This window comes from Osmerus mordax, chromosome 19 (assembly GCF_038355195.1).
Source record: "Osmerus mordax isolate fOsmMor3 chromosome 19, fOsmMor3.pri, whole genome shotgun sequence".
In the NCBI taxonomy this organism is placed as follows: Eukaryota; Metazoa; Chordata; class Actinopteri; order Osmeriformes; family Osmeridae; genus Osmerus; species Osmerus mordax.
Genome location: NC_090068.1, coordinates 9,069,176 through 9,096,183, shown reverse-complemented (window position 1 = coordinate 9,096,183; position 27,008 = coordinate 9,069,176). Strand labels below are relative to the sequence as shown.

At 44.6% G+C, this 27,008-nt stretch overlaps 4 protein-coding genes across 7 annotated transcripts; 3 read left to right on the top strand and 1 right to left on the bottom strand.

The window, feature by feature from the left end:
* The first annotated feature begins 323 nt into the window (after positions 1–323).
* Positions 324–13,470, top strand: c2cd2l (c2cd2 like). 4 transcript variants are annotated; one of them, XM_067256662.1, is made up of 15 exons: positions 324–773; positions 1,178–1,598; positions 8,120–8,215; positions 8,320–8,439; positions 8,706–8,816; positions 8,905–9,018; positions 9,179–9,281; positions 9,374–9,500; positions 9,661–9,725; positions 9,894–10,015; positions 10,185–10,356; positions 10,541–10,648; positions 10,789–10,862; positions 11,164–11,386; positions 11,632–13,470. In XM_067256662.1, exons 2-15 carry the CDS (start codon positions 1,242–1,244, stop codon positions 11,880–11,882), a joined length of 2,043 nt encoding a protein of 680 aa, XP_067112763.1. In that variant the 5' UTR covers positions 324–773; positions 1,178–1,241; the 3' UTR covers positions 11,883–13,470. The 4 variants fall into 4 exon arrangements, with proteins under 4 accessions (XP_067112763.1, XP_067112761.1, XP_067112762.1 ...); XM_067256660.1 differs by having other exon boundaries at positions 10,789–10,919; XM_067256661.1 differs by having other exon boundaries at positions 10,786–10,862.
* An 879-nt stretch (positions 13,471–14,349) lies between these two features.
* Positions 14,350–14,980, top strand: h2ax (H2A.X variant histone). The gene has a single exon (XM_067256671.1). The coding sequence runs from the start codon at positions 14,397–14,399 to the stop codon at positions 14,823–14,825; it is 429 nt and encodes a 142-aa protein (XP_067112772.1). The 5' UTR covers positions 14,350–14,396; the 3' UTR covers positions 14,826–14,980.
* Positions 14,981–15,269: 289 nt separating this feature from the next.
* Positions 15,270–20,384, bottom strand: hmbsa (hydroxymethylbilane synthase a). The gene is made up of 14 exons (XM_067256668.1): positions 20,217–20,384; positions 19,309–19,362; positions 18,781–18,853; positions 18,433–18,482; positions 18,271–18,326; positions 17,899–17,976; positions 17,605–17,682; positions 17,366–17,441; positions 17,128–17,241; positions 16,803–16,841; positions 16,289–16,408; positions 16,049–16,102; positions 15,864–15,950; positions 15,270–15,772 (listed from the first exon to the last, which is right to left on the bottom strand). The coding sequence occupies exons 1-14, from the start codon at positions 20,241–20,243 to the stop codon at positions 15,605–15,607; spliced, it is 1,074 nt and encodes a 357-aa protein (XP_067112769.1). The 5' UTR covers positions 20,244–20,384; the 3' UTR covers positions 15,270–15,604.
* Positions 20,385–21,003: 619 nt separating this feature from the next.
* arcn1a (archain 1a) lies at positions 21,004–25,996 on the top strand. The gene is made up of 10 exons (XM_067256663.1): positions 21,004–21,130; positions 22,264–22,527; positions 22,752–22,931; positions 23,039–23,244; positions 23,395–23,559; positions 23,706–23,871; positions 23,985–24,132; positions 24,245–24,353; positions 24,480–24,684; positions 24,789–25,996. The coding sequence occupies exons 1-10, from the start codon at positions 21,128–21,130 to the stop codon at positions 24,876–24,878; spliced, it is 1,536 nt and encodes a 511-aa protein (XP_067112764.1). The 5' UTR covers positions 21,004–21,127; the 3' UTR covers positions 24,879–25,996.
* Positions 25,997–27,008: the final 1,012 nt, after the last annotated feature.

Sequence of the window (27,008 nt, the reverse complement as noted above, 5' to 3'; positions counted from 1 at the left end):
GAACATTGTTGTTCGTTGAACAAATTCCACGTCTGCTTCCGCAAATTCCATATGGGCTGCGTTCAAAAAAGTCAAGCGTTGCACACTGTACTTAACCTGAAACCGCGCAAGAACCATACAGTATGGTAGGAACTAACGTTTATCGATAGTCTCTGAAAATAACCGGTGACATTTTCGGCTCTGATATTTCAATTTGTGACAACAACGGTGAGAATTCTCCCAAATGATGCACATTGTTGCCAGGTTCCCTAACAGGCTCGTTAACTACGTTATAAATCTACACGTTAAGGATGCGTTTTCAACGAAGACACCTTATATTTTATGCTATTTTTACAGTTTGTATTCGCATCCCTCGTTGAGATAGAGAAGCCCAATAGAGAAACGCTAGAGTGCATGGCACTTTAAGTGTATTGGTTGTGCACGCGTTGTGCCACGGTTTGACAGCTCCACTATAGCTTCTCTGCATTACCTATGCCGACTTTGCACTTGATCGGAGGTGGGAGGATTGGCTATAATACAATCACAATTCAGTGTTTTTCTTATTCAGTTGTCTACTTTAGTGATGGTTGAAGTAAAATTATTATTGTAATAATTTACGGAAATTTCTCAAGGATTGAACAACTGCAACCACCGAAGATGACACGTAAAGTCTTGTTGTAATACATTCGGATTAATGTTGTTACAATGTAGCCTTGATCATGATCAGCGAGATGTTGCCAGCTACAGACATGTTTCTATTGATACCAGATAATACCATCCAAGAGAATAAAACGGTAGGTACAGATTCATTTAGTTAATGTTTAGTTGTTGGCATTTAGCTACGCACGGCATCGCTAAATTCGCTGTATGTTTTTATGCATGGTTTATTTCTGCATTATCATCCTAATGTGTTTAATGCCGACGTCGCTCCGACATGCACATGCAGCATTTTGAAAGTGACCTAGTCTACCGCACTATTTCATAGTGTAGGCCTACTGTAAACACTGTCCTTACGAAACTCGGTGTAGGTGATGGTAGCCTACTCATATTCACAGTAATTTCTTAGTCGGCGTTTATTTATCTCACGTACACAATAGGCATAATTTAGCGATTTCTTCATTTCTCTTCGTTTTGAAACATTGTGTAACATGTACAGTCTCCGTCATGATTCATCATTTGGACCCACTGTTCTCTGCAGGCATAGGGCAGTTCAAGACCTGATCTTTATCCTGTGATGATATGAGAGGCCAGAAGAGTTGGTGATGATGCTAAAGGACATGAGCTGGCTGTGTCTGGTGGGGTTGTTCCTGACCTCCCTGCTGATTGTGTTGGCCTGGCTGGTCCAGTACTCTTTAGCACTACTGCGCCTCAGGAGCCCCAGATCAGTCACCCAGAGCAGGGGGGACACATTCTGGCAACTTCCCTTTTCCCTCTCCCACCAAACCCAGGCTGGGGGAGTGTGGGGTTCCCTGTTAAAGCTCAGATTTGGACGAGATGAACCAGCATCTGAGGCAGGAGTGAAGGGCCTGCTTGCCTCTCTGTTCTCCTTCAAGTCCTTCCGGGAACACTGGCAGAAAGCGTGGGTCAGAGCACTCAACGAGCAAGCTTGCAGGCACGGGGTAAGTGTGTTACGTTGTTGTTGGCTACACTGTTGTTGCTAAGCTCTCCAGGCCAGTCTAACACAATGGTTTTGACGATTCATTCGGAACAATGTGACTGTGAGAAAGATTTCGCCACCACTAACTTTGAGAGACAGTGTGTGTAGGTACGCGCATGTGGATGTGTGTGCAGTAAGTGTGTGTAGGCAGTGATATGTAAATCGTTTCACGCTGGCAGAGCTACTCATCGGAGGTGTGGGAGTTGGAGTGTAACAGGACTGAGAGGCAGGTTCTTGCATAACCACAATGATTTCTAATGCATATCAGTGGGGAGAAGATCCAGCTCAGTCCCACCCAACCACAGTAAAAACATCCACTTGTTATTGGCCGTGTAGATATCCCAGCCTCACTCCTACTGCATCAGTGCTTGCAGGGTTTCATTCTCCCTTTCATTTTCTCGGTGGCATGTCGACTGTTTATAGCAGACAGACGTCAGTTCTGCAGACAAAAGGTCTCTAAAGGTCATTTTCCCATTTTCAAACTGCTGCCTTTAATCTCTGTCTATCAAAGTGGGCTACTCAGACCGCACTGTGCATTGGGACACACATCTTTTACCACCTGCTCCCCCCCCCCCCCCTGGTCCCTCTCCTCCCTGGTGAGTTAAAAAGGGTCTGACTGTTACTCCCTGGGGAGAAAAGTAGACAACACCACCAAATAGCACCTCTTTCTGACTGTGGGCCACAGACAGAAAGAGTCATTGATTTACTGTTCCAGATCCAAAGAGCTGACCGCTCCCTTTATGTCTTATTAAGAAGTACAATAAAGAGAATCCTGAATTCTGGTTTCATTTTAATAAAAGACTCAGTACTTAATAACTAACCCATTACTGAGGTCTGTATGCCCAAAATCTAAGGTATGCATTTAAATGGCTGATTATTATTGTTTTAAGACTATTCCTATGTTGACTTTTCTCTGACAATTTCTCTGTCAATGATTATATCGAGCCCCTGAGGTAAGAGTCAAAGAACGTTGTGACATGGTCAAGCTAGACGTTTAACATTTTTGCAGTGTGTGTGTTACTTGATGTCTGTCAAGTTAGGCTACTCTCTTCAGCATATCTCAGCAAGGCTTCAGTACTGAATGAAGAGGGGATAAATTGTGTTTGGTTGTGCAAACAATGTGTAAAGGTATTCTAAATTATGCTTGCTCACATGATTTAAATTATTTTCAAATATTGTTTTACAATTAGAAGTAGCAGTTCAACAGCCCAGATACAGACCATGCTGTTGTAGGGTTCCTGGCTCACTTATGTAATTTATTTTGCTGAAATTCCTCAGCTGGCAAGGACTGAGAGACAGAATCAAACTGTTTACCCATGTGCTGTTTCATTTGTGAGCTGTGGATAAAAGCCAAGTCTAGTAGATCGACGTCATGTTCTTCATCACAACAAAGTATCAACAAGTCATCACAACTGCTTTCTCGAGCTTAATCCACTTATTGGAGGAAAGAAGGCTTTAAGGCTGAGAACCCCACTACAAACAGCTCACCGTGTTCATTTTTTAAAATGATTTTGTGGTTGAGGATACGTGGTTATGCGTATAACTCTAAAACCACATTTAAGTTTAAGCCGTTCACACAAACTTATGTCTTCCAACAATATGTTGGGACTTCAGGTTCCTCGTTCCGTGTTTTCTGCAGTGTTGTCTTAATATGATGAGCTCACATGAGCCTTTGTCAAAACTTCTCTTATCTCACCCTTATACTCAAATTCTACTGACCCGAAAAACCTGCCTGAAGGTTTTTTTTTGCTGTGTTGACCGTCGACTTTAAGTTAGCCAAGGGCCAGTAATATCGTGTCAGGCTCTCAACTCCTCCCACCAGCTCCTGCCACCTGTCAGGTATGTTGCCGTTGCCACTTGGAAAATAGACACCTCGGCAACAGCCTAGACCATGGTGTCTGCTACTCACATTCGGCGCTGACCTAAAATTCATCACAATGATGTTTCTGCATGGGGTAAAATATGATCTCAGGTGGAGGAAAGAATAGTATCGGAAGAGAAGACACGCATGGAATGGGGTGGTGAAATGTGAGCCCGTTATATTATTTGAAAGTGCACCTCTGTACATCTTCTACTGATGTCATCTTGAGATTGTATTGCGCACATGACATGGAACATTGTACCACTGAAAGATGAGCTACATACATGGTTTCTCCCCGTGTGACTGGGGAGATACCAGAGTCACGATGTGGTAAGAGTATCTCCCGTGTCTGACACAGTGTCGAGCCTTGTGAGACGCTGCCTGTATGAAGCTATGAGGAGTGACAACAGCACAGAAATTAGGATTACAGGTTACAAACAGGAGTGTTTTCCCAGGATGTGTGTGGGTGTGAGTGGGTGTAAGTGCTTGTGTGTGTGTGTGTGTAGGTGTAAGTGCTTGTGTGTGTGTGTGTGTGTGTAGGTGTAAGTACTTGTGTGTGTGTGTGTGTGTGTGTCCCCACTGGCATGGATCTGGTAGGAGCAGAGGTGGAGACTTCCTCCCTACAGACTGACCACCAAGGGCTAGAAGCCACTATGTCGGCTAGCCTGACAGCTAGGAGTTTGATAGGGTCTGACAGGGTGCGAGGGACACTTTCCTCCTCCCCTCTCGTTCATCCCCCCCCCCCCCCCACACACACACACACACACCTCTGAAGATGCTTGACCAGGAAATTGGAATGCCTGTTAAGCGGACACGCAAACACAACTCCACAGTGCCATTTTAATCAGATTACCGGTGTGCTGTTCGAGTCAGGGGGGGCCTGGTCAGAAGTGATTATGTCTGACCGTGTGGACGGGAGAGTGGTCTGTCCCTTGTCCCGAGAAGAAAGTGCTATGTAAGCTGTTTTGAGGATGGGATGAATAAACCCAACTGAGAGCCTCGCACTGGATGGACATAACTGGATTCCAATCCCATCATGCATCTTACTAGAGCCGACCGATGAGAATCCTCTGGGGTGGAGGCGGTGGGAGCTGGATGCTGATTGGAGATGTATGCACATGTGTTCTGCCATAACGTGTAGTCCGGTCCACCTCCGGTTCAATGATGATTTACGGGATCACTAAGAAGATTTCCCTCTCTCTCTCTCCCTGTAATCCAGGGATTTGGCGTTGGCCCTCAGCACAGCTGGTTGTGTGTGACGATGTCACCAGAAGGACGTTCTCTGGGAACACACACACATATGTGCACATACACACATACATGGACCTTGCACATGGCTGGATAATGCAGACCCGATTAAAACACAGATGCAGGCGCATTACTGACACTCCCTCCCTACTCACCAGTACATGCACATACAGATGGCAGGCTGCCGCGTCCACGGTATAGCCCTCTCACCGTCCACATGGGCAGTTGGTTACTCACACTGCTTTCATCTGCTGAGTCATCCGCACCATTCCGCAGAGTAGGACCCACAGCCCCCGGGGCCCTCACAATCATAATAGTAGCTCCCCTTCACACGAAAGAGCGCAGCACGCAGTAAAACAGCACTGTTTGACACTGCAGCAGTAGCACACAGACCCTGTTCCCGCAGAAGCCCGTTAGAGCCGTGTGTTTGCATCCTTCCTGCCTCACCTTGGAGACAGGGTTTTGGAAGCCCCTGGATCAAAGAGAAGCCGTGGAGTTGTCTGCGACCGATGTGAAGCGCATGGCTCATTTATCCCGATGCCAGAGGGAATGTCTTAGGCTCGCTGCCGAAGAGGGTCCTCGAAATTTCCACTGACAAAAGTCGGTATTTGATGTAAAGGAGCACACACTGAAGGGGAAATTGATGATTGTGTTCACAGAGCGAGACTTGATTTCTGAACTGTGACACCGAACGAACCTGGTTTGATCATGTCATGATGTCAAATGCAGATTGTTTGGCACGACGTAGGGTTTGAAGGATGTTCAGGGCTGGAGCATCGTGTTTGTCTGCAGGAGACAAGGATCCCTGTGGGTAGGCTGGCGGGCACATCTGTAATTAGTCTGGTAATGAGCTCAGGGCAAAGGTCATCCTCTCTGTCACTGAGGCCTGATTGGACAGTACATGCCCAGTGTCTGTGATTTGATTGACTGAGAGGCTGTACCTAGTTTTTTTTTCTTTTGTAGAATCTCCAAATGTTTTGGGGATGGAAATATTGTTATGGATGCACTGTTGCAAATACAGAAATGGAAGTAGATTGTAATTGCTGAATAATACAGAAAATGAATCATGGGTGATAGCTGACAGCCGGAAAGGATGATGGTCTTTTATTTTCACTATTTATGCTTTACATCTGTCTGAGAGATTTGGTTTACTCATCCTAAAGGGATTATTTGTTTCTGGGGAAAGATGTTGGTTGGGGGAGGCACTAAACTAGGACATGAATGTAGTTTAATAAAGAAAGATACAGTATTTTGGTCCACAAGCTTTTTAGAGCCAGACCTTATCCAAGCAGGGCCAGAGGATCTGGAGTGACAAACTCCAAATGACATCACAGATGTCCTCAGGAGCCTCTCTCTAGTTAGACTCCCTGGAGATACTTCTACCCACACAGCGGTGGATCACAAGGACAAATCAGTGCCTGAAACAGTCACCTAGTCATCTCTCTAAAGAGATGAGAGAGAGAGAGAGAGAGAGAGAGGGAGAGGGGGGGGGGAGGGAGAGAGAGAGAGAGAGAGAGAGAGAGAGAGAGAGAGAGAGAGAGAGAGAGAGAGAGAGGGAAGAGAGGGAGAGAGGGAGAGCGAGAGAGAGGGAAGAGAGGGAGAGAGGGAGAGAGAGAGAGGGGGAGAGAGAGAGAGAGAGAGAGAGAGAGAGAGAGAGAGAGAGAGAGAGAGAGAGAGAGAGAGAGAGAGAGAGAGAGAGAGAGAGAGAGAGAGAGAGAGAAAGGGAAGAGAGAGAGGGGGAGTCATACAGGCATCTCTCTTTCCTGTCTCTGTGGAAACTCCATAAGGCACCAGGTGCACTGCCAGCCAGTCAGGCTACACATCATATTAATTTCAGATGATGCAAAAAGAACGTTTTCATCCTGCAAGTGTCTTTGCCATGTACTAAGATTGATACACAGTATATCCTGTATTTTGATTATGATGGAATATATTTTCTATTTTGTCACCTTGATACACTCCAGCATTGACAAAAAAATATGTTTAAGACTGAATTATTCTATATAATTATACAGGAATTGGACTGTCAGAAGATTATCTTGCTAGTTTTCCTTTTAAAGCAGTGAGATTAGTAATGATATAATACCAGTCTGTATTTAGCCTGTATTAGCTACACTGTCTGATCAGACACTTTAATTGGCACATCACAGTGGAACAAAGTGCTTATGAATAAGCACTTTGGAAGACCAACACCAGCTAAAATACACAGTAGGTTAGATGGGTTAGTCATGTGACTGCAGTGTTTCAGCACAGTCCAGGCAGCATTTATTTTGGCCTCTTGCCCTTAAGGTTTTCACTTTCTGCCCAAGCTATCACTACATATATACACACAGCTATACATGCACACACACATACGCACATACAACCCTGCACCAACACCCCCTTCCACCTTTGGCCCCTGCAGTTCTGTGTGATGGACTAAGACATTGAGGAGAATATGCACTGACAATAGGAGATTTGTTCCCCTCCTATTGTCTCCCGAGCCTGACAAAGCTATCTAACACAGACTACTGATCTTCAGACAGTCAGATTCAACCAGGGGTCTTCATTCAAGTCATAGCTGGTTCTTGCCTGTGGCACTCATTTCAAAGTCTGGCAAAATCTGATAAGAAAAACCAAGACTACAGCATGACATGTAGTTGTATCAGTTAGTTTGATACTAGATGACTGATACAGGCCATGAGGATGACTTGGGCTGTCAGTCTCTGGTGGTACATCATCCTTCTACTGTACAGGGATGATGTTGTTTTATCCAGTCAGGTCATAAAGAAACCTTCCTCCTGTAACTGGGTCTTTTCTGCTGCATGTGTAGCACAACATATGTTCCATCTTCTTGCCAATTGTTCCCAGCTCTTGCCAGCACAGTGCACCCAACCATAGCTCTCTGGGACTGCAGTCTCTTTGTCCTGCAACAATATGGAGCATCCATTCTGTGGAGTGTAAAATCCCTCCTTCTGAGCTGGTTTGGTGAGGTTTTTTTAAAGGTCTGTATAGTGTAGTTTGGTGTGATATCTCTTTTTGAAGACATGCCAGTTCATGCTGATCAACTTTTGACTCAGCTTTTTCTTATGTTCATTCAGTATTTCCAGAAAGAACATCTCTCTAAAACTTCCAACAGCAGAGGGTTACAGGAAAAGCATGTCAAGTTAATGGTTTGAGAAGTAATGTGCTTTTCGGATAGTACGTTTGACTGCAGAAAAGGCTCATGATTCTTTGCGTTTTATAGTCAAGAGTGTCATGATTAAGTTTAAGCAGCTTGATTAACCTAGCAAACTGTGATATAATCGTTATTGTTGCCATGGAAGATATTTAATGTGATTTCCTGAGGATCTCCTAAGTGCTCCTAAACATGTTAATATTGTATTGTTTGTCAGAGTTCCATCCAGATCACCTTTGACAACAGTCTCCAGCTTCCTGCTTCAGCCATTATAGATAGCGTGACCTGCACAGACCAATCAGCTCGCAGTATGGTAAGGTTACTTTGAGACAGTTCTCAATCAAACGTGCTAGAGTTGATTTTAACAGTCTCCCACAGTCGAACTCTTATACCTCAATCCTCTTCTTTCCTCGCCAGGTTTTACATTGTAATTGTGCCGTTGACACAGTAACATTTCCAGTGACAGTCACTCAGCAGTCACCTGCAGCCGTTTCCATGGATACCTACCAGATCACCATAGAGCCAATGCTGGCCCAGGTATAACCCCATCACCAGCATCTTTGCATGTAGAACTTTGCATGTCCACAACCAGCTGAGTGTTTACCTCACCTTGCATTGTCATGCAAAGCTGTGATTTGACTGTGACACTGATTTCAATGTTGCATCATTAAACTTCTTGTATCAGTGCTGTGACCAATGTATAAAGTTTACATACACTGGAGTTCGAATGTGTCTAGTAGCTCACATGTGTCTGGGGTCCAGTGCCTTGTGTGTAACAGTTGTCTGTTTCCCCTTTCCGTCAGTTGGTGGTGTGTCTGGAGGAGGTGGAGGAGGAGGGTCTCCTGGTGACCTGGACCTTCTCCAGACAGCCCACCTTCTTCCTCACGGTCTCTCCACGCAGGCTCCAGAGGGAGGTGAGAGGATACCCATCACACACACACACACCTTCTTTCACACGCTACGCTGATACCTGTGGAGGCTAACACGATGTTCCTCCCCCAGAACAAGGATGCGGAGGCAGACCTGGAGATGATCGGAGAGCTGGTGGAGGACACTCTCTTCAGCACCCAGCCAGCCATGATCCTCAACCTTAAAGCCTGTGTCTCCAGTCCTGCGGTGAGCCACACACTCTCATCATGAGCCAACACCAGTCTGAGTGGCAGCTTTGGAGGTTTAAAAAAAAAAATATCCCAAATGAACGTTCAATGAGAGCACCCCCCCCCCCCCCCCCCCACCAAGGGATTGTCCTGTTGATCTATTTCTATCTGCTCTCTAGTTCCCAAGGGAGCGTCTCCAAAGGGGTCTGACTCCCCCGTCTCAGAGTGTCCCCATACAGCGTCTGCTGCTACGCCAGCTCAGGGCCACGTGCCTGCGAGGAGGTCAGCCTTGTCGCTTCCCTCAGACACTCTCACTTCCTGTTAGCGTGCCGCTAGGTCTCCACAGGGGAGGGCTGACGTGTGTGTGTCTGCAGGTCAGTCGTCTGGGGAGATGTGCTGTGTGGTGAGTCTGAACCAGCCCTCCACTGAGAAGAGGACCCGCTTCCTTCCCAGGCCCGTCAGCCTTGCAGCCTCCCTGGACTGGAGCGAGGATGTCACACTGTGAGATAACAAACACACACACAAACAATAAGGGCTGAACCGGAACAAACAATAAGGGCTGCACTGAAAAATGTAACCCAAATAGTTACCTCAAATACCAAAACACTATGTTTTTATTACGTTTACACGAAATCTCTCCTGATTTCTGTGTCTCTGGCAGGGAACTAGGGCCAGAAACCAAAGAACTCAAACTACGACTGCTGGAAAGGAACAGCAAAGGGGAAAGTAAGGCAGCTTTGAATGTAATGGTCATTTAAATAATACACTTCATCTGGGTGATAAGTGATTGATAGGTAAATTGTGTAATGGAGGTACTGTGGAGCATGATAGATGGAAGCTTCTAGACAGATTCCCCACCTGTCACATATTCCCACACGTCTTTCTCTCTGGCAGAATTCTTGCCTGGCCACGCCTCCTTAGTCCTGGACCTGCCACGGAGAAGTCCTATTGGACAGCATGTGCTGTCAGTCAGCCATGGTCATGGCTTGGCACCAGTTGCAACAGTCACCTTTGAGGTGAGCAACACGTTATATGTACAGCTCGATGACCACAGAACACTACAAAACACTATGGAGAAGTATTTTTTTTGTGTGTTTATGACTTATGATGAAAAGATAGATACTGAAATTATCACAGAGTTTGGTGTACGTATTTTAACATGGAGTACATGGTCTGTCTTCCCAGCTGCAGCTCCTAGAAGTAAGGGATTCCCGTGGCAGCCATAGCGCTACACCCCTCCGCTCCTCTCATACCCCGACAAAGAAGGTGGACGTGGACCGCACCATCATGCCGGATGGCACCATCGTCACCACAGTGACCACCATCCAGTCACGACCCAAACTGGACCGTAAGATGGGTAGGTGCATAGAAATAAACATATATCCTTATATAGGATAATAGTACACTATATAGGATAACAAGGTCTACAATACACACATACACAATCTGTCCCATACACAATGGGACAGATTGCTTGCTGATGCTGATTACCATGGTGATGTGGACAGTGATGTGCTGACTGTCCCTCCCTGCTGCTCCAGGTGACTCTCCCTCTCGGTCTCCATCCAAAGTGGAGGTGACAGAGAAAGGACCCACAATCCTCTCTGATGGCCTCCATGGCGTGGCCGGATCCAGCCCCACCCCCAGCCGTGAGTTCTCATAAGACTCTAACCACAGGGTCGCACAGCCGATGTCCACCTCTGTATCGATACTGCAGCTTCCACAATGTAATGTTGTACGTGTGTTTGTGTGTGTGTGTGTGTGTGTATGTGTTTGTGTGTTCCAGTAGAGAGTCCTCTCTCCAATGGTCTAGACCCAGTAGCTGATACAGCCATCCGGCAGCTGACAGAGTCAGCCAGCAAGGTAGCTAGGAAGACGCCCACTAAAAGAAGCACACTCATCATCTCTGGGGTGTCAAAGGTCAGAGCCCAGGGGTGGGATGGTCCCACGCTGCTGTCAGCCATCACAGCAGTCAACACCTGTATGTCAGCTGCTGACATAGTTAAACCTTAAAAGCCTTTATGTGTGACTGGGCATCACTGGTAATGTCCTCTACAGCAATATGTGGTATTGCTTCAAATCCTCATGCGTCGCTGTGTGATTCTACTCACTGTAGCTCCCCAGAGTGGTTTATGTCTGTCTCCTGTGTGTGTGGATACGCCAGGTTCCCATCTCGGAGGATGACTCGGCTCTGTCAGAGGGCTACGCTGCGGCCATGGATGCTGCCCTGCAGGGCGGAGCCTCCAACCACTATGGGACGGGGCATCAACAGGACCCGGATGAGACCACGCCCTCGGACGTGTCGGAGCGGCCCTCGGTAGACGACGTGGAGTCGGAGACGGGCTCCACAGGTGCACTAGAAACACGCAGCCTCAAGGACCACAAAGGTGCCAGAACCTCAGGGCTACTCTCACCCACTTCTGCTATGTGATGAAGCTAATCCTTTGTTTTTGTCAAGGACTCACACTGAATTTCCTGCATTCGCCAATTTCAGAAAATATGTACGGAGAGAATTTGAACGCGGCTCTATTAAAATAACGTTTGCCGTTTCTGTCGCGTGCATGAGACAGATGTACAGTCGTTAATTTCTGTTTATTGATCGTGTCTCAAATGACCCGCATCTTTCTTCCAGTGGGCTTCCTCCGGAGCGGGACCAACCTGTTCTTCCGCAGAAGACACAGACAGAAGGACGCAAGCTTCAGTCAATCCCACGAAGACATCTCCAACCTCGGAAGCAACTCCGCCTCTGCAGCCACCATTAGCCGCAAGAAATCCGGCAGCTTCTCTCGCCGCCTCATCAAGCGCTTCTCCTTCCGTTCATCCTCCAAGTCGAAGGACAAAGCCAGTGCCACTAATGGAGGGGCAAGCACAGCGGATAACTGAGGGCACTGAAGGATTTGGAGGTTAAGCTGCTGTATCAGAATGGATGATTGTCTGGGCTCATGTTCTCTCTGTTCATCCTGAGTTGGAGACCTTAACTTTAACAGTTGATGGAGGCAGGACACCCCAGGTGGGTGGTCACTGTTTTCTCATCAAAGCTTACCTCAGAGTGGAATAACACTGTACTTTCAAGGAGGAGAATGGAGAGAATTAGTCTGGAATCACACAGAAACATATTTAATTTAAGATGTCCCTGCTGCTCATTGAATTGAAGGTTGTGGGAGTGCTGTTGGCCCCATGGAACAGAAGGGGGCAGTAAAGGAAGATGGTCTGTGAAATTGATTTATCTATATATATATATAAAAAGATCTTCTTGGTTGCACTTTTTGAACTTTATCTGATTGTTTACAGCAATTGAAAGCTTGTTCTTGTGCTATTTAAAATTATTTGTCTATTTTCTTTCTTCTTTGCTCTTTGATCCACAAAAAAGTCCTTGTGTACCCAAATATTGAGTCATGGTAGTTTCAGTGTGTAGTACAGACTTGAATAGGTGTGATTTATTTCTTGCTTAGATAATAATAAACATAAAAACGTAGTGGATGAATAAATATTAACCATCAGTCTTAAGTTGGTGATAATATTGACTTAGTGTCTTATTTAATTTTTTATGATGTTCATAATTATAATCTCTATAGAAAGCAGAACGCTTTCCTCTGCCTGTGTTTGTATTGATTTTCTCAGATCATGTTGTGAAATTTTAAGGGTGAATTTTTTGGGAAACACAACCTTTGTTTAATTTAAACCTTGCTCAACCAGCCTTTCAATAGGGTTAAGGTTAGGGTTTGAAGTTCACTTTTGATCAGAACAGCAATATTTATTGAGGATATGCAATCCCTTGATGAACAAGAATACTTTCAATAATTTGATGGTAATTGTTTCAGGTAGTTGAATCAGGTAAATGCTTCAAGTGATCAATACAGTTTTCAGATGGAACTCTAGATGCAAACGGTTAGCCCTAGTTTTGGCTTTGCAACGCAAGACCCCTTCCTCCCTCCAGGACACATGACCTGCCCCTCAAGATGAACATATTAGACATGTATAGATGTACATAAATAGTTTTCTCTCTTTATTGGTATGTGTTTTGTAAAAAAAAAAAATATTAAAAAAATTATATAAATGAGCTATAACTCAATGGACATCTTGTCAATAAGATAATGCAGTACTTGTGTATTTCAAAACTGCACAATGTAACAAATTATTTTGACTTCCTCTCAGAGTTTGTATTGTATCCCTACAGTATATTTGATGTTACAGATAGGGAATGTGATACCATTGGAAAAAAGGGAACTTGTCAACCCCCGCCCACGTTTTAAGTAGAACTTCCAGAATTGCATACTCTTTGCCTATAACACAAACAATCTTTGTTGGTGCTAAAAATGTTAAATAATGTCTTGATAATTTAAAACATTTAAAAACGTTGGCTTCAGCATACACATGCTCCTCGTGCATTTGCTGGCAGTCCTAACTTGGTCTGTTCTATAATGAGGGGCAGTAAAAAAAGACGAAAATCTTGAAACATCTTTTCATATGTTTGGAGGCAATGCTTAAATTATCATGTTTAATTTATTTTAAATAAATTATTTTTTTAAACTCACTGTAGCTTGCTATACTTTGTAGTTGTGTGGGTACAGACTACAAAGATCCCACCTCCAAAGTTCTATTCAGACAGTCATTAACAAATGCAATAGCTTGTGATGACCCATTCATTTTCAGCTCTGAATAATGTTAAATGGGAAAAGAAAAAAGACTGGATGAAACGGGGGACTAGAAGGTGAAGGGGTGAGGTGGGGGAAGGTAAAAGGCTGATAACAACCCTTGGGACTGGAAGCAACATTTGGGAGAAACAGTTGGCTTATATTCCTCCCATTCTCCTCCTCTCGGATGGGCAATCCACTAGCCATGTTTTAGCCGAGTTTTAAGAATTGTGCAACTTTTTTATTTTATTTAATCTACTACTACCACAACCACATTCGTGATGATGACAAGACTTTGAAGACTTGTTTTTCGTGTTTTAACAGAACCAAAACAGCATGGTCGGGAAGTGTGGACCTCTAGCGGATAGTAAAGAACCTGCACGTTTACAACTTCAAAATAAATAAATAATAATTTAAAACAGCACCCCCACTTAAAATATGTTCCCACTTATACCAATATAAGAAGTTGGTTTTATACTGTTTAAGGGGAAAGTGTGTTAGATTACATTAATTGATAAAATATCTGACATTTAAGACGTGGACTTTACATTTAACTATGATTGGTTTAACAAAAAACGACAACCAATAAGTAAGGAGTTGTGTCAACGTAAAGTTCACAAGCCAATCATAGCACACTTCCGGCTGCAATAACCAATACAAATCGAAGGCGGGACCAAAGTAGCGCGTTTATATTCTTCCGTAACCGCGTAAGTATTTATTCATTGATTGACTTTGAAGAAGCGGTGGTGCTTAACTGTACAAAATGTCTGGAAGAGGAAAAACTGGAGGAAAGGCCCGTGCCAAGGCGAAGACCCGTAGTTCCCGCGCAGGACTGCAGTTCCCTGTGGGCAGAGTCCATCGTCTGCTGCGGAAGGGAAACTACGCCGAAAGGGTTGGTGCTGGTGCTCCTGTTTACCTGGCTGCTGTGCTTGAATACCTCACTGCTGAAATCCTTGAGCTGGCTGGCAACGCTGCCCGGGACAACAAGAAGACTCGTATCATCCCTCGCCATTTGCAGCTCGCCGTTCGTAACGACGAAGAATTGAACAAATTGCTTGGTGGCGTTACCATTGCCCAGGGAGGCGTCTTGCCCAACATCCAGGCTGTTCTGCTGCCGAAGAAAACCGGACAGGCTGCACCAAGTACTGGCAAGGCGGGAAAGAAGGCCTCCTCTCAGTCTCAAGAGTACTAGCAAGCTAACTAGCTAGTAGTTAGCTGCAAGACGGACTAAACTCTCGAATTCGACATGCCCCCTCACTGGTTTTGTTATATTCACGCCTTCATCTCTGTTCCTTTTTAAGCGCATGTTTATTTTTGTTTGCAATAAATGCGGTTTTATACAACTTACTGAGTGGGTTTGCTATATTTTTCACTTGCCATTATTAGTCGAGTAAAGTGTCCTAACTTGTGCGCTAAGTCGTGCAACAGTGACTAGAACATTCTTTGTACATTGACAAAGTAGCTAACTATCTTACACACGCAGGCCTCCGGTATCAGGGCCACATACAAATGCAGGTGAATTGCTTTGCTGAACAAGTTTTCCGAAGCGCCCTCGTTGCCAGTGGGAAATCCGAAAACATTTTTGTGGCTATTTCAATACCACTTCAAAATTACGAAGTCACTAAGATCTTGGAATATGGTATGAAAGATTTTAATAGCATTTAAAACACGTTCACAACGGAGAATCCTTAAATATACCGTTCATAAAATTCAGTGAAATTGTTACACGTTTGTTTTCTGGCTAAACTTATGCTGCATAAAGGCTGTCCCAAGTGCTCCTGGATCAAAACACTGATCAGTTGAACATTGGATCAGTAGTGGTACATTCTAGGCATCCATTTATATCCCCATGGGTTAGACAAATATGGTCATACAAATGTATGCTTTAATAACATGTAGTTGAATCTGCCCATATGCAGAGTAAACATTGGTGACTGCCTGCACAGTGCTTTGAAGTAATAAACAATTGCTTCAGCGGGCATCATTGAGCTGCCGAGCAGTAGTCAGAATGTCCATGGCTCCTTTACTGAGCAGGAGAGTAGCCAGGTCAACTCCCAGCTTCTCTGCTGCATCCTGGGAAGACTGTGGCATGTTGCGGGCTGTTACCCCAACATGCTGGGTGTCCGCTGGCTCTTCAACCTGAGAGAGGTGTTACATTAAGACCCATGTATCATACAAGGACACCAAAGAAATACAGTGTTTTGGGCAGTCAGTTAGAGAGGCCTCTGACCTGGTTCCCAGTGTCCACACTGGTCTGCATAACCTCCTTCAAGCTGTCTGCGCCATCCAAGCTAAACACTGCCCCCGTCATAGAGAGCTGAAATGAGCAGAAACCATTAGGCCAAAGACTAATCTCCAATCCCATTTTGCTAAATGTGTCTGTCAGACTGGTAAGATGCCAGTCAAGTTCCTTACCATTAAATCCTTTAATTCCGTGTGAACGGCAACTGGTACGCTGCAACCTCCCTCCTGAGGGCACAAAATAGACCGATCAAGAATGATCCCTGGCAGGCAGGACTGAGGCAACCAGAATTGTTAACCTCTGTAGCATATTCTGTAAACAGCTGGATTTCACAGTCCAACTGTTGCAGAAGCCAGCTGCAACCCATAGACCTCACGTCTATGGGTATGGACAGATCAGAAATGTTAACTTGCCAGGTGTTTGAGGAAGGCACGCTCTGCAATGCAGCGGAGCACTGTTTCTGGGTGGTGCAGGGTGGAAACCATCTCCAGGATGTCACGATCCCGCGCACGCACCTCTATTGCCAGGGCTCCCTGGGTGACATACAACAACAGAGTCTCATCAGTGGATTCTCATCATGAGGTTAAAATACAATAAAACAAATAACTAAAAATAACTAAATGTAAAATGGAGCAGGAAAATATGCATTCTTAGATCGTCAAATATTTTTCGGGATTAAAATAGGTTTCAGATTTCATTCTGTTCCACATGCACATGCATGGCTGCATGCTTACAGACAATCATGCCACATTCTGTAACGGTTCTAACTGTTGCCAGACCAGGTGTTTCCCTTTGACTTGCCAGTAGTGGAAAACACTGACGTTTACATATGTAAATAAGTATGTATGTGATTCAAATATTGCACTTAAGTCTTCCTAAAAACACACCCAAAGCCTGAATTTGGTCATTCCAACAAGATGTACCCACCTGGCCAACAGCATACATACAGTCATCAGGTCCCAGAATCTGAAGAGAAAAATAACAGTCAAACCTTTCCTTTCTAGGGGCAGCTCTATAACTTATGATAAGCATGTAATATGCACCTGACTGGGAGTCAGGTGGCTGAGCGATTAGGGAGTCGGACTAGTAATCTGAAGGTTGCCAGTTCGATTCCTGGCCATGTCAAATGACGTTGTGTCCTTGGGCAAGGCACTTCACCCTACTTGCCTCAGGGGGAATGTCCCTGTACTTACTGTAAGTCGCTCTGGATAAGAGCGTCTGCTAAATGACTAAATGTAAATGTAGACTGTACCTGACTGACTCGTCCCTCCCAGCCCATCCTCTTCAGGCCTGCTGCTGCTAGGATAATGGCAGCGTAGTCTTCCTTCTCATCCAGCTTCTTAAGACGAGTGTTGAGGTTACCTCGCTGTTGTCGACAAGTTAAGAAAGAATATCAACATCTGCACATATGATGGACCTATTTTGTGACCTACAGTTTATACACATTGAAAGACACCGTAGTTATGTGTTAGAAGGGAAAAAAAGCGTACAATGTCCTTAAACTCCAGGTGGGGAAACCTCTTCTTTAGTTGGGCAGCCCGGCGCAGAGAGCTTGTCCCAATCACACTGTCAAAAGAGACAACATAATCGGTTTGGTCTCTACTCTTCTCTACATCATACACTGAATATATAATGCCCTGAAAAACTTTGTGGCCAAGAAGGTGGTGTGCCCGAAACAGTCTACCGCAGGAAAGCTGTTCCTCTAATCTCCTCTCATTGGCATTCCTACCTCTCACTTGGCAAGGCGTCCAGAGTGAGTCCAGCATTCTTTGGATGAAGCACTACTGCATCATGGGGGTTTTCACGTCTGGGGAAACACAGAACAATGTCAGAGGTTACTGACCACAGAATGACTTAACTTCACAATACAAGGTGTTTCATAATACAACATGACTACTACAATTAGTAATTGGACAGTCATTCATAGGCAGAATGTTACACATTTCACCGGAACTACTGCTTATTTTTGCAGCCTTGGCAGCAGTGTTTTAAACATTGTGGATTATGTAAGGTGTACACTCACTGAAGCACAGCTCCAATAGTAAACCCTGTTGGCAGGGTAGTTGGAAGGTCTTTCAAAGAGTGCACTACAAGGTCTACCCTGAAGGAGAGACAGCCCAAACATGATTAGATTACTGTGAAAAATGACTGGGAACTAACCCTTGATTTGTACATTAGCCTCTCTGGCGTATCCACCAATAACAAATCCAAGACCAAGACCATAATGCAATTCATTGTTTTGTCAATAGGGGGTTATTTAACAGACTTGTAACAGGCCAAGATGTTCGAAGAAAGGAGTGAGATTTGCTCTTTGATGTCCTGTGATGCACAGAGGCTCCTTGGGGATTAACCACATTAACATGTAAAATATATTGATAATGTATATAGAACATACTCATTCCTCTCCAAAGCATTCTCCAGCTCTTTAGTAAAAAGACTTTTCTCTCCAATCTGAAACCACCAAAACACAACAGATAGATAATATTGTAATCAGTCAAGCCTGTCTACTGAAATATATCAAGTCAATCTCAAGATTCTTTGCTTAACTTCAGCTAACCTTTGATAAAGCAGTGTCCAGGATTTTGTCACCAATTGTGGACATGGCAACTGCAGAGAAAATAACCAAGTTAGCGACAATGACTGCAAACACAGCAGTGAGCTCATCAGTTCCATTTCACTAGATCTGTCTTAAGACAGTGCCATAATGCCTAAAGACACTGAACTGTCTGTGAGTCCAGTTGTGTAGTTTAACCCATCCACTTCCGAACACAATATGCTATTTGTTAGGGGATTGAAAGGCAGATGGAGAGAGGAGAGAAAGACAGAGACAGAAAGCAGCCAAGAGAGGAGGATGAGTGTAAGTGTGTGATAGTTTTCTTGTGTATGCATCTCAACTTTGTCTCACCTATTTCCAGATGGACATCTGGATACAGAGTCTTGAGTTTTTCAGCCACATAGTCTGTCTGGATGCGGGCCAGCTGTAATATAAACATTTCGTATAGATACACAATACCTTTTTGATATTAATAGCATAGACCCCCATTAGTCGTTGTCAGATTATTGCTGCCTACACAATATCATTGACACACGACCACATAACCTTGTCACTATCAGTACTGACAGATTGGGGATGAGCTCATATTCTATGAGTGTATGAAGACCCACCCTTTTGTAAATGCATCTTTATCTTTTTTTCCAACGGATACTAATTTACCTCAAAAAGAGAATGAAATGCCGACTTCCCAAATCAACATGAGTGGTATTGGATTAACAAGATCCACACTAGTATAAACAAATGGATGGTGTGTATTGTACTGTATGCATGAATGAATGGATGCGAATCGATCAATGAATCAACATGGAATGAATGAATGAGGTTTAATGAATTAGGTCAGTGAGTAAGCCAAGACTGGGAAATTAAATCTGATATTACCTGGCTCTTCCTGGTCCCCATTCTGATGACTCTGCTCACTCTTCCATTTCCATCCTGTTAAGAGAATATAAGTAATTTTACTCATAAACTTCTCCAGCTTGTCAGATGTTATGCCACTGATTAACTCCACACCGAAGCAAACATTTGAAACTCACTCGAATACACTTATAAGGTCCTTCCTCCATGATACAGAAACTTAACAATAGATCAATGTGGTGGGGAAAAAGGAACTCTACAATGATGGCTCACTAGGGTGTATGTGGAGATAACTGGACTGCATCACCACATATGAAGAAGTGACTCTTGTCCTCTGGGCCTCCACCCTTTTTTCCTGGGTAGCGCTGATAAATCAAGAATGCCAATTCATTGTGTCTGTCGGTGTGTGTATGTGTGTGTGACAGCAAGAGAGAGAAGGCTGGCTGAGAAAGAGCAGTCTAATTATTTTTGAATATTAACTCAAGAAATACACACAGAAATACAAATTGATACAGTATTTTAAACATTAGACTATTTTCGAGTGCCATTGGGTAGAATGTATCATTCATTAGTAGAACCGGCTGAACCGGCTGAATAGGGTAAACTGCAACCTTGATAGCTAAAATAACTACACCAAAAAGTCAAGGTGAAACGATCCATTGTGAAATCCTAAAAGCAACAAAAGCACCAAGTAATCACATCCCGCATCATCACAACTATGTCAATACATCATACTTGGCTGCATTTTCAGAAAATACATATTATGCATTTTTTTCTTATCCAACTCTAAAAAGTAATAACAAATGAACTCTCAGTTCTCAACCAATAGAAACACGTTGCAACTGTGATGGGCTGTTTTTTCATCCTATGAACGCTTTGGGTAACGCAAAGGCGGTATCGGTATCAAATACGCTCGTGGTCTAATTTTTTACCTGTACAGTCGAACAGTCCCCCGACATCTCACTTAAACGAGAAATATTCCGATATGTGTTCAATACGATCTTCGAACTGAATTAAAAAATACATGCATAGCGCATCTTAAACTTGCTAAAGTAAGTAGCCTAAAAAGAATCCCGACGCACATTATGCCTGTGACCTCGGCTACGCTGCAATGTCACTTCCGAATAGGCGTGGTATTTTGTTTTGGTGGTGTGTTCAATACAATCAACGGTGCACAATGTTGGCTTCATAATGCAAAATGTTTTCAACCAACTAAATACATTTCTAAGATTTAAGGAATATCATTAGCCTGCTATTCTATAATGAATCGTCCAGTTAGTTATCAAGTTTGTCAAATTTAGATTAGCCTATATCGAGTGTGCTATCCATGACCAAGAAATGAAGTATGGTAAATCATATAGATGTTAAATCATATCTAAATGTTATATCACTACATTTTAATTCCCTCGTAAACTCGAATTGTATGGGCGGCGAAATGTTCTCATATCATAAACTCAAATACACAATTTTAGACAGGTTAGTATTTGTTTTTATCCTTGTCACACTCACTGGCTACAATCTACACTCTACAGTCTTGTTTTGACTATGATTGCGAAGCAATGACTGCCTAAAATCAGGAAGAACTCGGTGAAGAATCGTTCGTGTTCCAATTTCGCCGGTGCTGATACTTCCACATGTTCAGTTTTTCGTTAGGTCCCTGCCCTTTTACCTTGCTGACGAGCTCTTTCCGGTGAAGACGTGGCTAGCAAGAGAAGTCCAACCATATTGAGCTGTGTGGTTGAACACGCAAGTGTCTGCAAGAATATTCATATTTAGACACGAATCAGTGGTGAGAGAAAAACATAACACATTTTTGGGGGACATAAAGGACATCACAAACACAATGGTAAGTTTAAGAAATAAATGTTGCTAATTGCGTAGCCTTTACATGAGTCAAGAAGACTAGGTTGCTACCTACCTACCTATTTAGCACTAGCTATTTTCTATCTGACGTACGGGCTTAGCAAGCAAGCTAGGACTACTCGCTATCTTTACAGTACTAGTCTTGTTCCGGGGGAATCTACTTCAACGCTGAACTGCTGGCCAACAGTGAGACTGTCACTGGCAGTTCGGCCATACAAACTAGTTAAACTTAATTATTGTCAATCACTATTGTTATGATGGCTACATTTGTCAGCTGTCAACTGTCTCGCAAGGAAGCTCAGCAAATGTAATTTGCGATTTAGCTTGTGCTAGCACTTGCAGCTAGCAGCAGGCCCAAGCTAACAAGCTAACTTAACTAGACAAGATTGATTGTTGTTAATAATAAAACATATAAATCACCATAGCTACCTCAAAATAGCATTAAAACGTTAGTTCTGCAGACATATGCCCTATACTTAATCTATCAGACATATTATCTGCACTGCACTGGGTAGCATGGCCATTGCTATACCAATCAAGTTCAACTGGACTCGCTAATATCTAACGTTACGTTGATGAAATAGACAACAGCCAATAGCCAACTTTCCGTGTTCTTACACGTAGTCACTCTAAATATCCTTTGATGGTTTGTCAAAAAAATTGTATTAGCTAAACATGACAGGTAAATTGGTATTCCTGAACGGGGTGTCTAGAGGACAGCGTACTGTAGTTTCATGTTTCAGACAATTTACTGTACTAAGATTCTATTGGCTACTTGGCCATTTAGTTGAACTCTTTGTGCTCTCGAAGTTACATTGCAAAAAGTATGCAATTTGTATCAAGACTTAAGATTGGCTGTTGTGTTATAAAATAAATAATTTGTATCTGTCTTACTATGGCTGTTGATGAATGGAATAAAAGACATCATTGTCTTTATCAAAGTATTGTTCTAACTGATGGATTGGAGTAAGTACACACTCATCTTGACTAGTTGTACCATGACCTGTGCATAGTTTGAATGATGCCAAATGGAGAACAAACCAGGTAGTTAGTCTATGGCATTCAAATAAGTTGGGTCTCATTTGTTGTCTGACCACATCTCCCTCTGGTCTCCAGGTGCTGTTGGCAGCGGCGGTGTGCACCAAGGCAGGCAAGGCAATAGTTTCCCGTCAGTTTGTGGAGATGACAAGGACGCGTGTGGAGGGCTTGCTGGCGGCCTTCCCCAAGCTGATGAACACGGGCAAGCAGCACACCTTCGTGGAGACGGAGAGCGTGCGCTACGTGTACCAGCCCCTGGAGAAGCTCTACATGGTCCTGGTCACCACCAAGAACAGCAACATCCTGGAGGACCTGGAGACGCTACGGCTCTTCTCCCGCGTGGTACTAACCCTCATCACAACAGACACCTTCACACAACTGTCATAAACACCCAGTTCCACCTACGAACAACTGTTTCAATTAATGTTGGCCAATAATCAAATCCAAAAAGGTCTTTGTTGTACTGATGCTGTTTTGAGATTAGATTTTGTTTGGTTTATTTATAGAAAAGAATGGCGATGAGTCATGCATACATACAAGTAACAGTAGCTCGTGTCCTCCTGTAGATTCCTGAGTACTGTCGAGTGCTGGAGGAGAGTGAGATCTCTGAGCATTGCTTCGACCTCATCTTTGCGTTTGATGAGATCGTGGCTCTGGGCTACAGGGAGAACGTGAACTTGGCCCAGATCCGCACCTTCACAGAGATGGACTCGCATGAGGAGAAGGTGTTCCGTGCCGTCCGGGAGGTAGGAGGAACAGACCTACTCTCAATGTCGGAAGGTTGTATGCTGCACGTCTCAATGGGGTTCAAATGACAGTTTGTAACATTTCCCTTCCTGCTGTTCTCTCCCAGACCCAGGAGAGGGAGGCTAAGGCAGAGATGAGACGGAAGGCCAAGGAGCTGCAGCAGGCCAGGCGAGATGCCGACCGCGCAGGGAAGAAGTCTCCCGGGTTTGGTGGGTTTGGCAGCACGGGGATCTCCAGTGGAAGCACCGCCACCATTATCACAGATACTCTCATGGAGCCTGAGAAGCCCAAAGTGGCCCCCACCACCATCAGGTACATACTCTCGATTACTGCCTCAATCTTGAGGAAAACTGAAGTGGCCTAGTAAAGTTCATATACACATGTTAACCAGTAGATCACTTCTGGTAGAAAACTTGGAACTCTTAGGGAAGCTTCTGGAATGTGTCTTGTGTTGTGGCATAGGCCTAGTGGTCCCAGCAAGGCCTTGAAGCTGAGTGCCAGAGGGAAAGAGGTGGATGACTTTGTGGACAAGCTCAAGTCTGAGGGCGAGAACATCATCCTGCCCAGCTCTGGGAAGAGACTGTCTGATGCTTCCAAAACCCTCACCCCACCAGTCAACACAGAGAGGTATGTTCCTCAGAGTTGTTGATCCTCCTGTTGTAATTATGTTACACCCACTGTAACAGAGTAGCCATCTTCATGAGGTAGTCGTGCGACGTGATGACACAGGCTACACAAGCATTGTCGCTAAGCTCTGACCTCCTCCATCCCAGCGTGCACCTGCGCGTCGAGGAGAAGATCAGCCTGACCTGCGGGAGAGACGGCGGGCTGCAGAACATGGAGGTCCTGGGGATCATCACCCTCCGAGTCTCGGACGAGAAGAGCGGACGCGTCCGCCTCAACATCAACAACGGAGACAAGAAGGGAGTGCAGCTGCAGGTGGGTGCCAGAGAGGGGGCGTGGCCTAGCAGTGGGCAAGGTTCACCACCGCCGGTAACACATGACTCGGCCGAGCAACATGTTTTTTTTATGATTTTCCTTCTTGGTTCAAGACACACCCTAATGTGGACAAGAAGCTGTTCACGTCGGAGTCGGTGATAGGCCTGAAGAACCCGGACAAGTCCTTCCCCATTAACAACGACGTGGGCGTGCTCAAGTGGAGGCTACAGACCACGGACGAGTCCCTCATCCCGCTGACGAGTCAGTATAAATCGACCGCGGCTCCCGTGTCGTGTCTTAGTCATGGGGGGCTTCTCTCCGGTGTTCGTGCTTGCCTGTGTTGTAACCCCCCTCGCTCCTCCTCCCCCCACAGTAAACTGCTGGCCCTCTGAGAGTGCCACCGGCTGTGACGTCAACATCGAGTACGAGCTCCAGGAGGAGGCGCTGGAGCTCAACGACGTGGTCATCTGTATCCCCATCCTGTGAGTGGACGCGCCGGATCACGCCGTCGCGGGGCCTGAGGCCTTCGAGAGGCTCGGGTTTGTCTCGTTCCCGATCGTACGCCGTCGCTCCTTCATTGAATTGGGTTTCCGTTTTGCCTTTTACAGCCCAGGCGTGGGTGCCCCTGTGATCGGTGACCTGGACGGGGAGTATCGCCACGACAGCCGGCGGAACGTTCTGGAGTGGTGTCTACCCGTGGTAGATGCGAAGAACAAGACTGGAAGCCTGGAGTTCAGTGTGGCCGGCCAGCCCAACGACTTCTTCCCCGTCACCGTCTCCTTCGTATCCAAGGGCAACTACTGCGACATACACGTCAGTGTTACAGTTTGTTATTATATCGTATGGATGTTTTCACTCGCAGTGCTGTACTGACGAGTTTGTAGCTGGTGCTAACGGTTCCCCTCCACCCCCCCCAGGTCACCAAAGTGTCCCAGGTGGACGGAGAAACCCCCGTCAGGTTCTCATCGGAGACGTCCTTCCTGGTTGACAAGTACGAAATACTGTAAAGCGGGATAGATGTGCATATACATATATATCCACACACTACCAACAAGAGGATGACAAGATCAGTGGACTGGGGAGTGAGAAAAGGATGGAGAGGAAAGGAGAAAAAAAAGGAGATGGGGGTTGGCTGCTTGCCTGTTCATCACTACCAGTTCATCGACAGGACTTGAACCCCTAAGAAGCCCCCTGCACCATGGCTTGCAGTATGTGGTGTATTTGTACCTTTTTACCAGATATCTATAAATGGATGTAAAGCTGTATGTTAGCGGATGGCGCCAGCTGGAAGGAACGGTAGACATGCAGGAGAAGATAACCTGTCAGAGCTGTTTGGGTAGGCTGGGAAGGTGTGTTGACTCGAAGAGGATAGACTGAGGACAAGCTCTTTAAAGTAAATGTTCTTTAAGTGATTTTCATCAGCTGACAGGAATGACCATGTACACACCCTCTTTAAATATACACCCTGGCTTTATATATTGAGGCTCTGCCTTGGTTACACAATGTGACAGGGACTCTGCTTTGTTTGCCGTTAGACTTCACACGACCATGTTTGAGAGACCACGTTATTTAAGAAAGAATGTCAGTTAAAATCCTGTTTGTGTGGTAAAATGTTGAAGGCCTGGCCACAGCATGGGTTTGAAGTCAGTCATGTGGCATTCACACACATTCAGTTGAATGCTCTTTTGGAGTAGAGGGTTCCCATTAAAGAGACTATTTATTCTTACATAGCATAACATAACATTACCAGAGAAACACAGAGGATCCTCTTACATAAACAATAATCTTCCCTGTCAATCACCAGAACGTCAACCCACCAGCTGTGAGACAAGTTCCCATGATTATGAATGAATGTCCCAAGTCGTCTTGTTTCTCTGGACATAGGAATGACCATATTGACCATACCACTCCTGCTTATTGAGTGAGGGAAAGTTCATATCTGTCTTTGTTGGATTTTGTTTTCTGTTTGTATCCTCAATTTTGTGGTATTCAGATTGTGGGTTGGGGAGATTAAAAGTAAATCTGACATTTTTGTAACCCTATAGAGTAATGGAAAAAAAAGGGTGATTACAGTTAACATTCCAAATGTAAACATGACAAGATTAAAGTGTATTATAAATCCTGATGATTGATTTCATGTTTGTTCCTTATGGGTAAAATAAGTGGTGATGAGCATAAAAATGAAGACACAAGTGCTAATTTAAACAGCATTTGTGCTTAAACTAGTTTAATCTACTCACACTGAAGGCGAGTGAAGTCTTAATATTCATGTCTCACAGATGACAAGAGCTGCTGACTTGGCGATGTCACCATCCACAGACAGGATGTGAGTGACTGAGAACACAAGTTGCTGTCGTGTTGATTCTGCTGGTGGATCTCAGACCCTGCTCTGCCCACAGAGGCTGTTTGGTCACCACTGAGCTGCCCACAGAGCCACTCCTGATTGAATCAGGGTGGAAATTTGTTTTTCTCTCGCTTTGTTTCCACCCTTTTTGGTCATAGGTCTATATAAAGTGATTGGAGTTCCAGAGAAAGCACATCAGATTAACTTTTTGAAGAAGTGTGATAATGACGTGTGCATGAGTGTCTGAAAAGTGGGATTATTTTTGCTAGAAATTTTATTATATCCTTTGACCTGCTTTACACTGTTTGCATATTTGAGCCATAAGATGGTGAGACTGTCGTCAGTGGGATTGTTGAGTTGAAGAGGGTAAATCATAAAGCAGGATATTGAAAGCGTAATGAGAGAGGCAGACTTGTTATTATAGCTGAAGCGTTTGTGCCCAAGCCCTTGGAATTAATGCCTGTAGGAACTGAGAGAGAGAGAGACAGCAGCTAAAGACTACCTCCTTATTTGGGTTAGAGTGCGGGGGAGAGGGAGTGTCTTAGTTGAAATGAATGGATGTACAGTTCATTGCTGTTTGCTGTGGGACTGTGTCACAGACAGAGAGAGACATGACCTTGGTGGGCTCTCTTAGCCCTTTCAAATGACCTGTGCTTCTGGGATGTCTTTGAAAACAAAAGGGATTTTTCTAGTGGACAACTAGCTTTCTGCTGAGGTGCCAGGTTTCTGATGGACTGCAGGAGTGAAATCTGTGTATTCACTGATGGCTTGTAGTCAGTCTGGCATGAGTGTC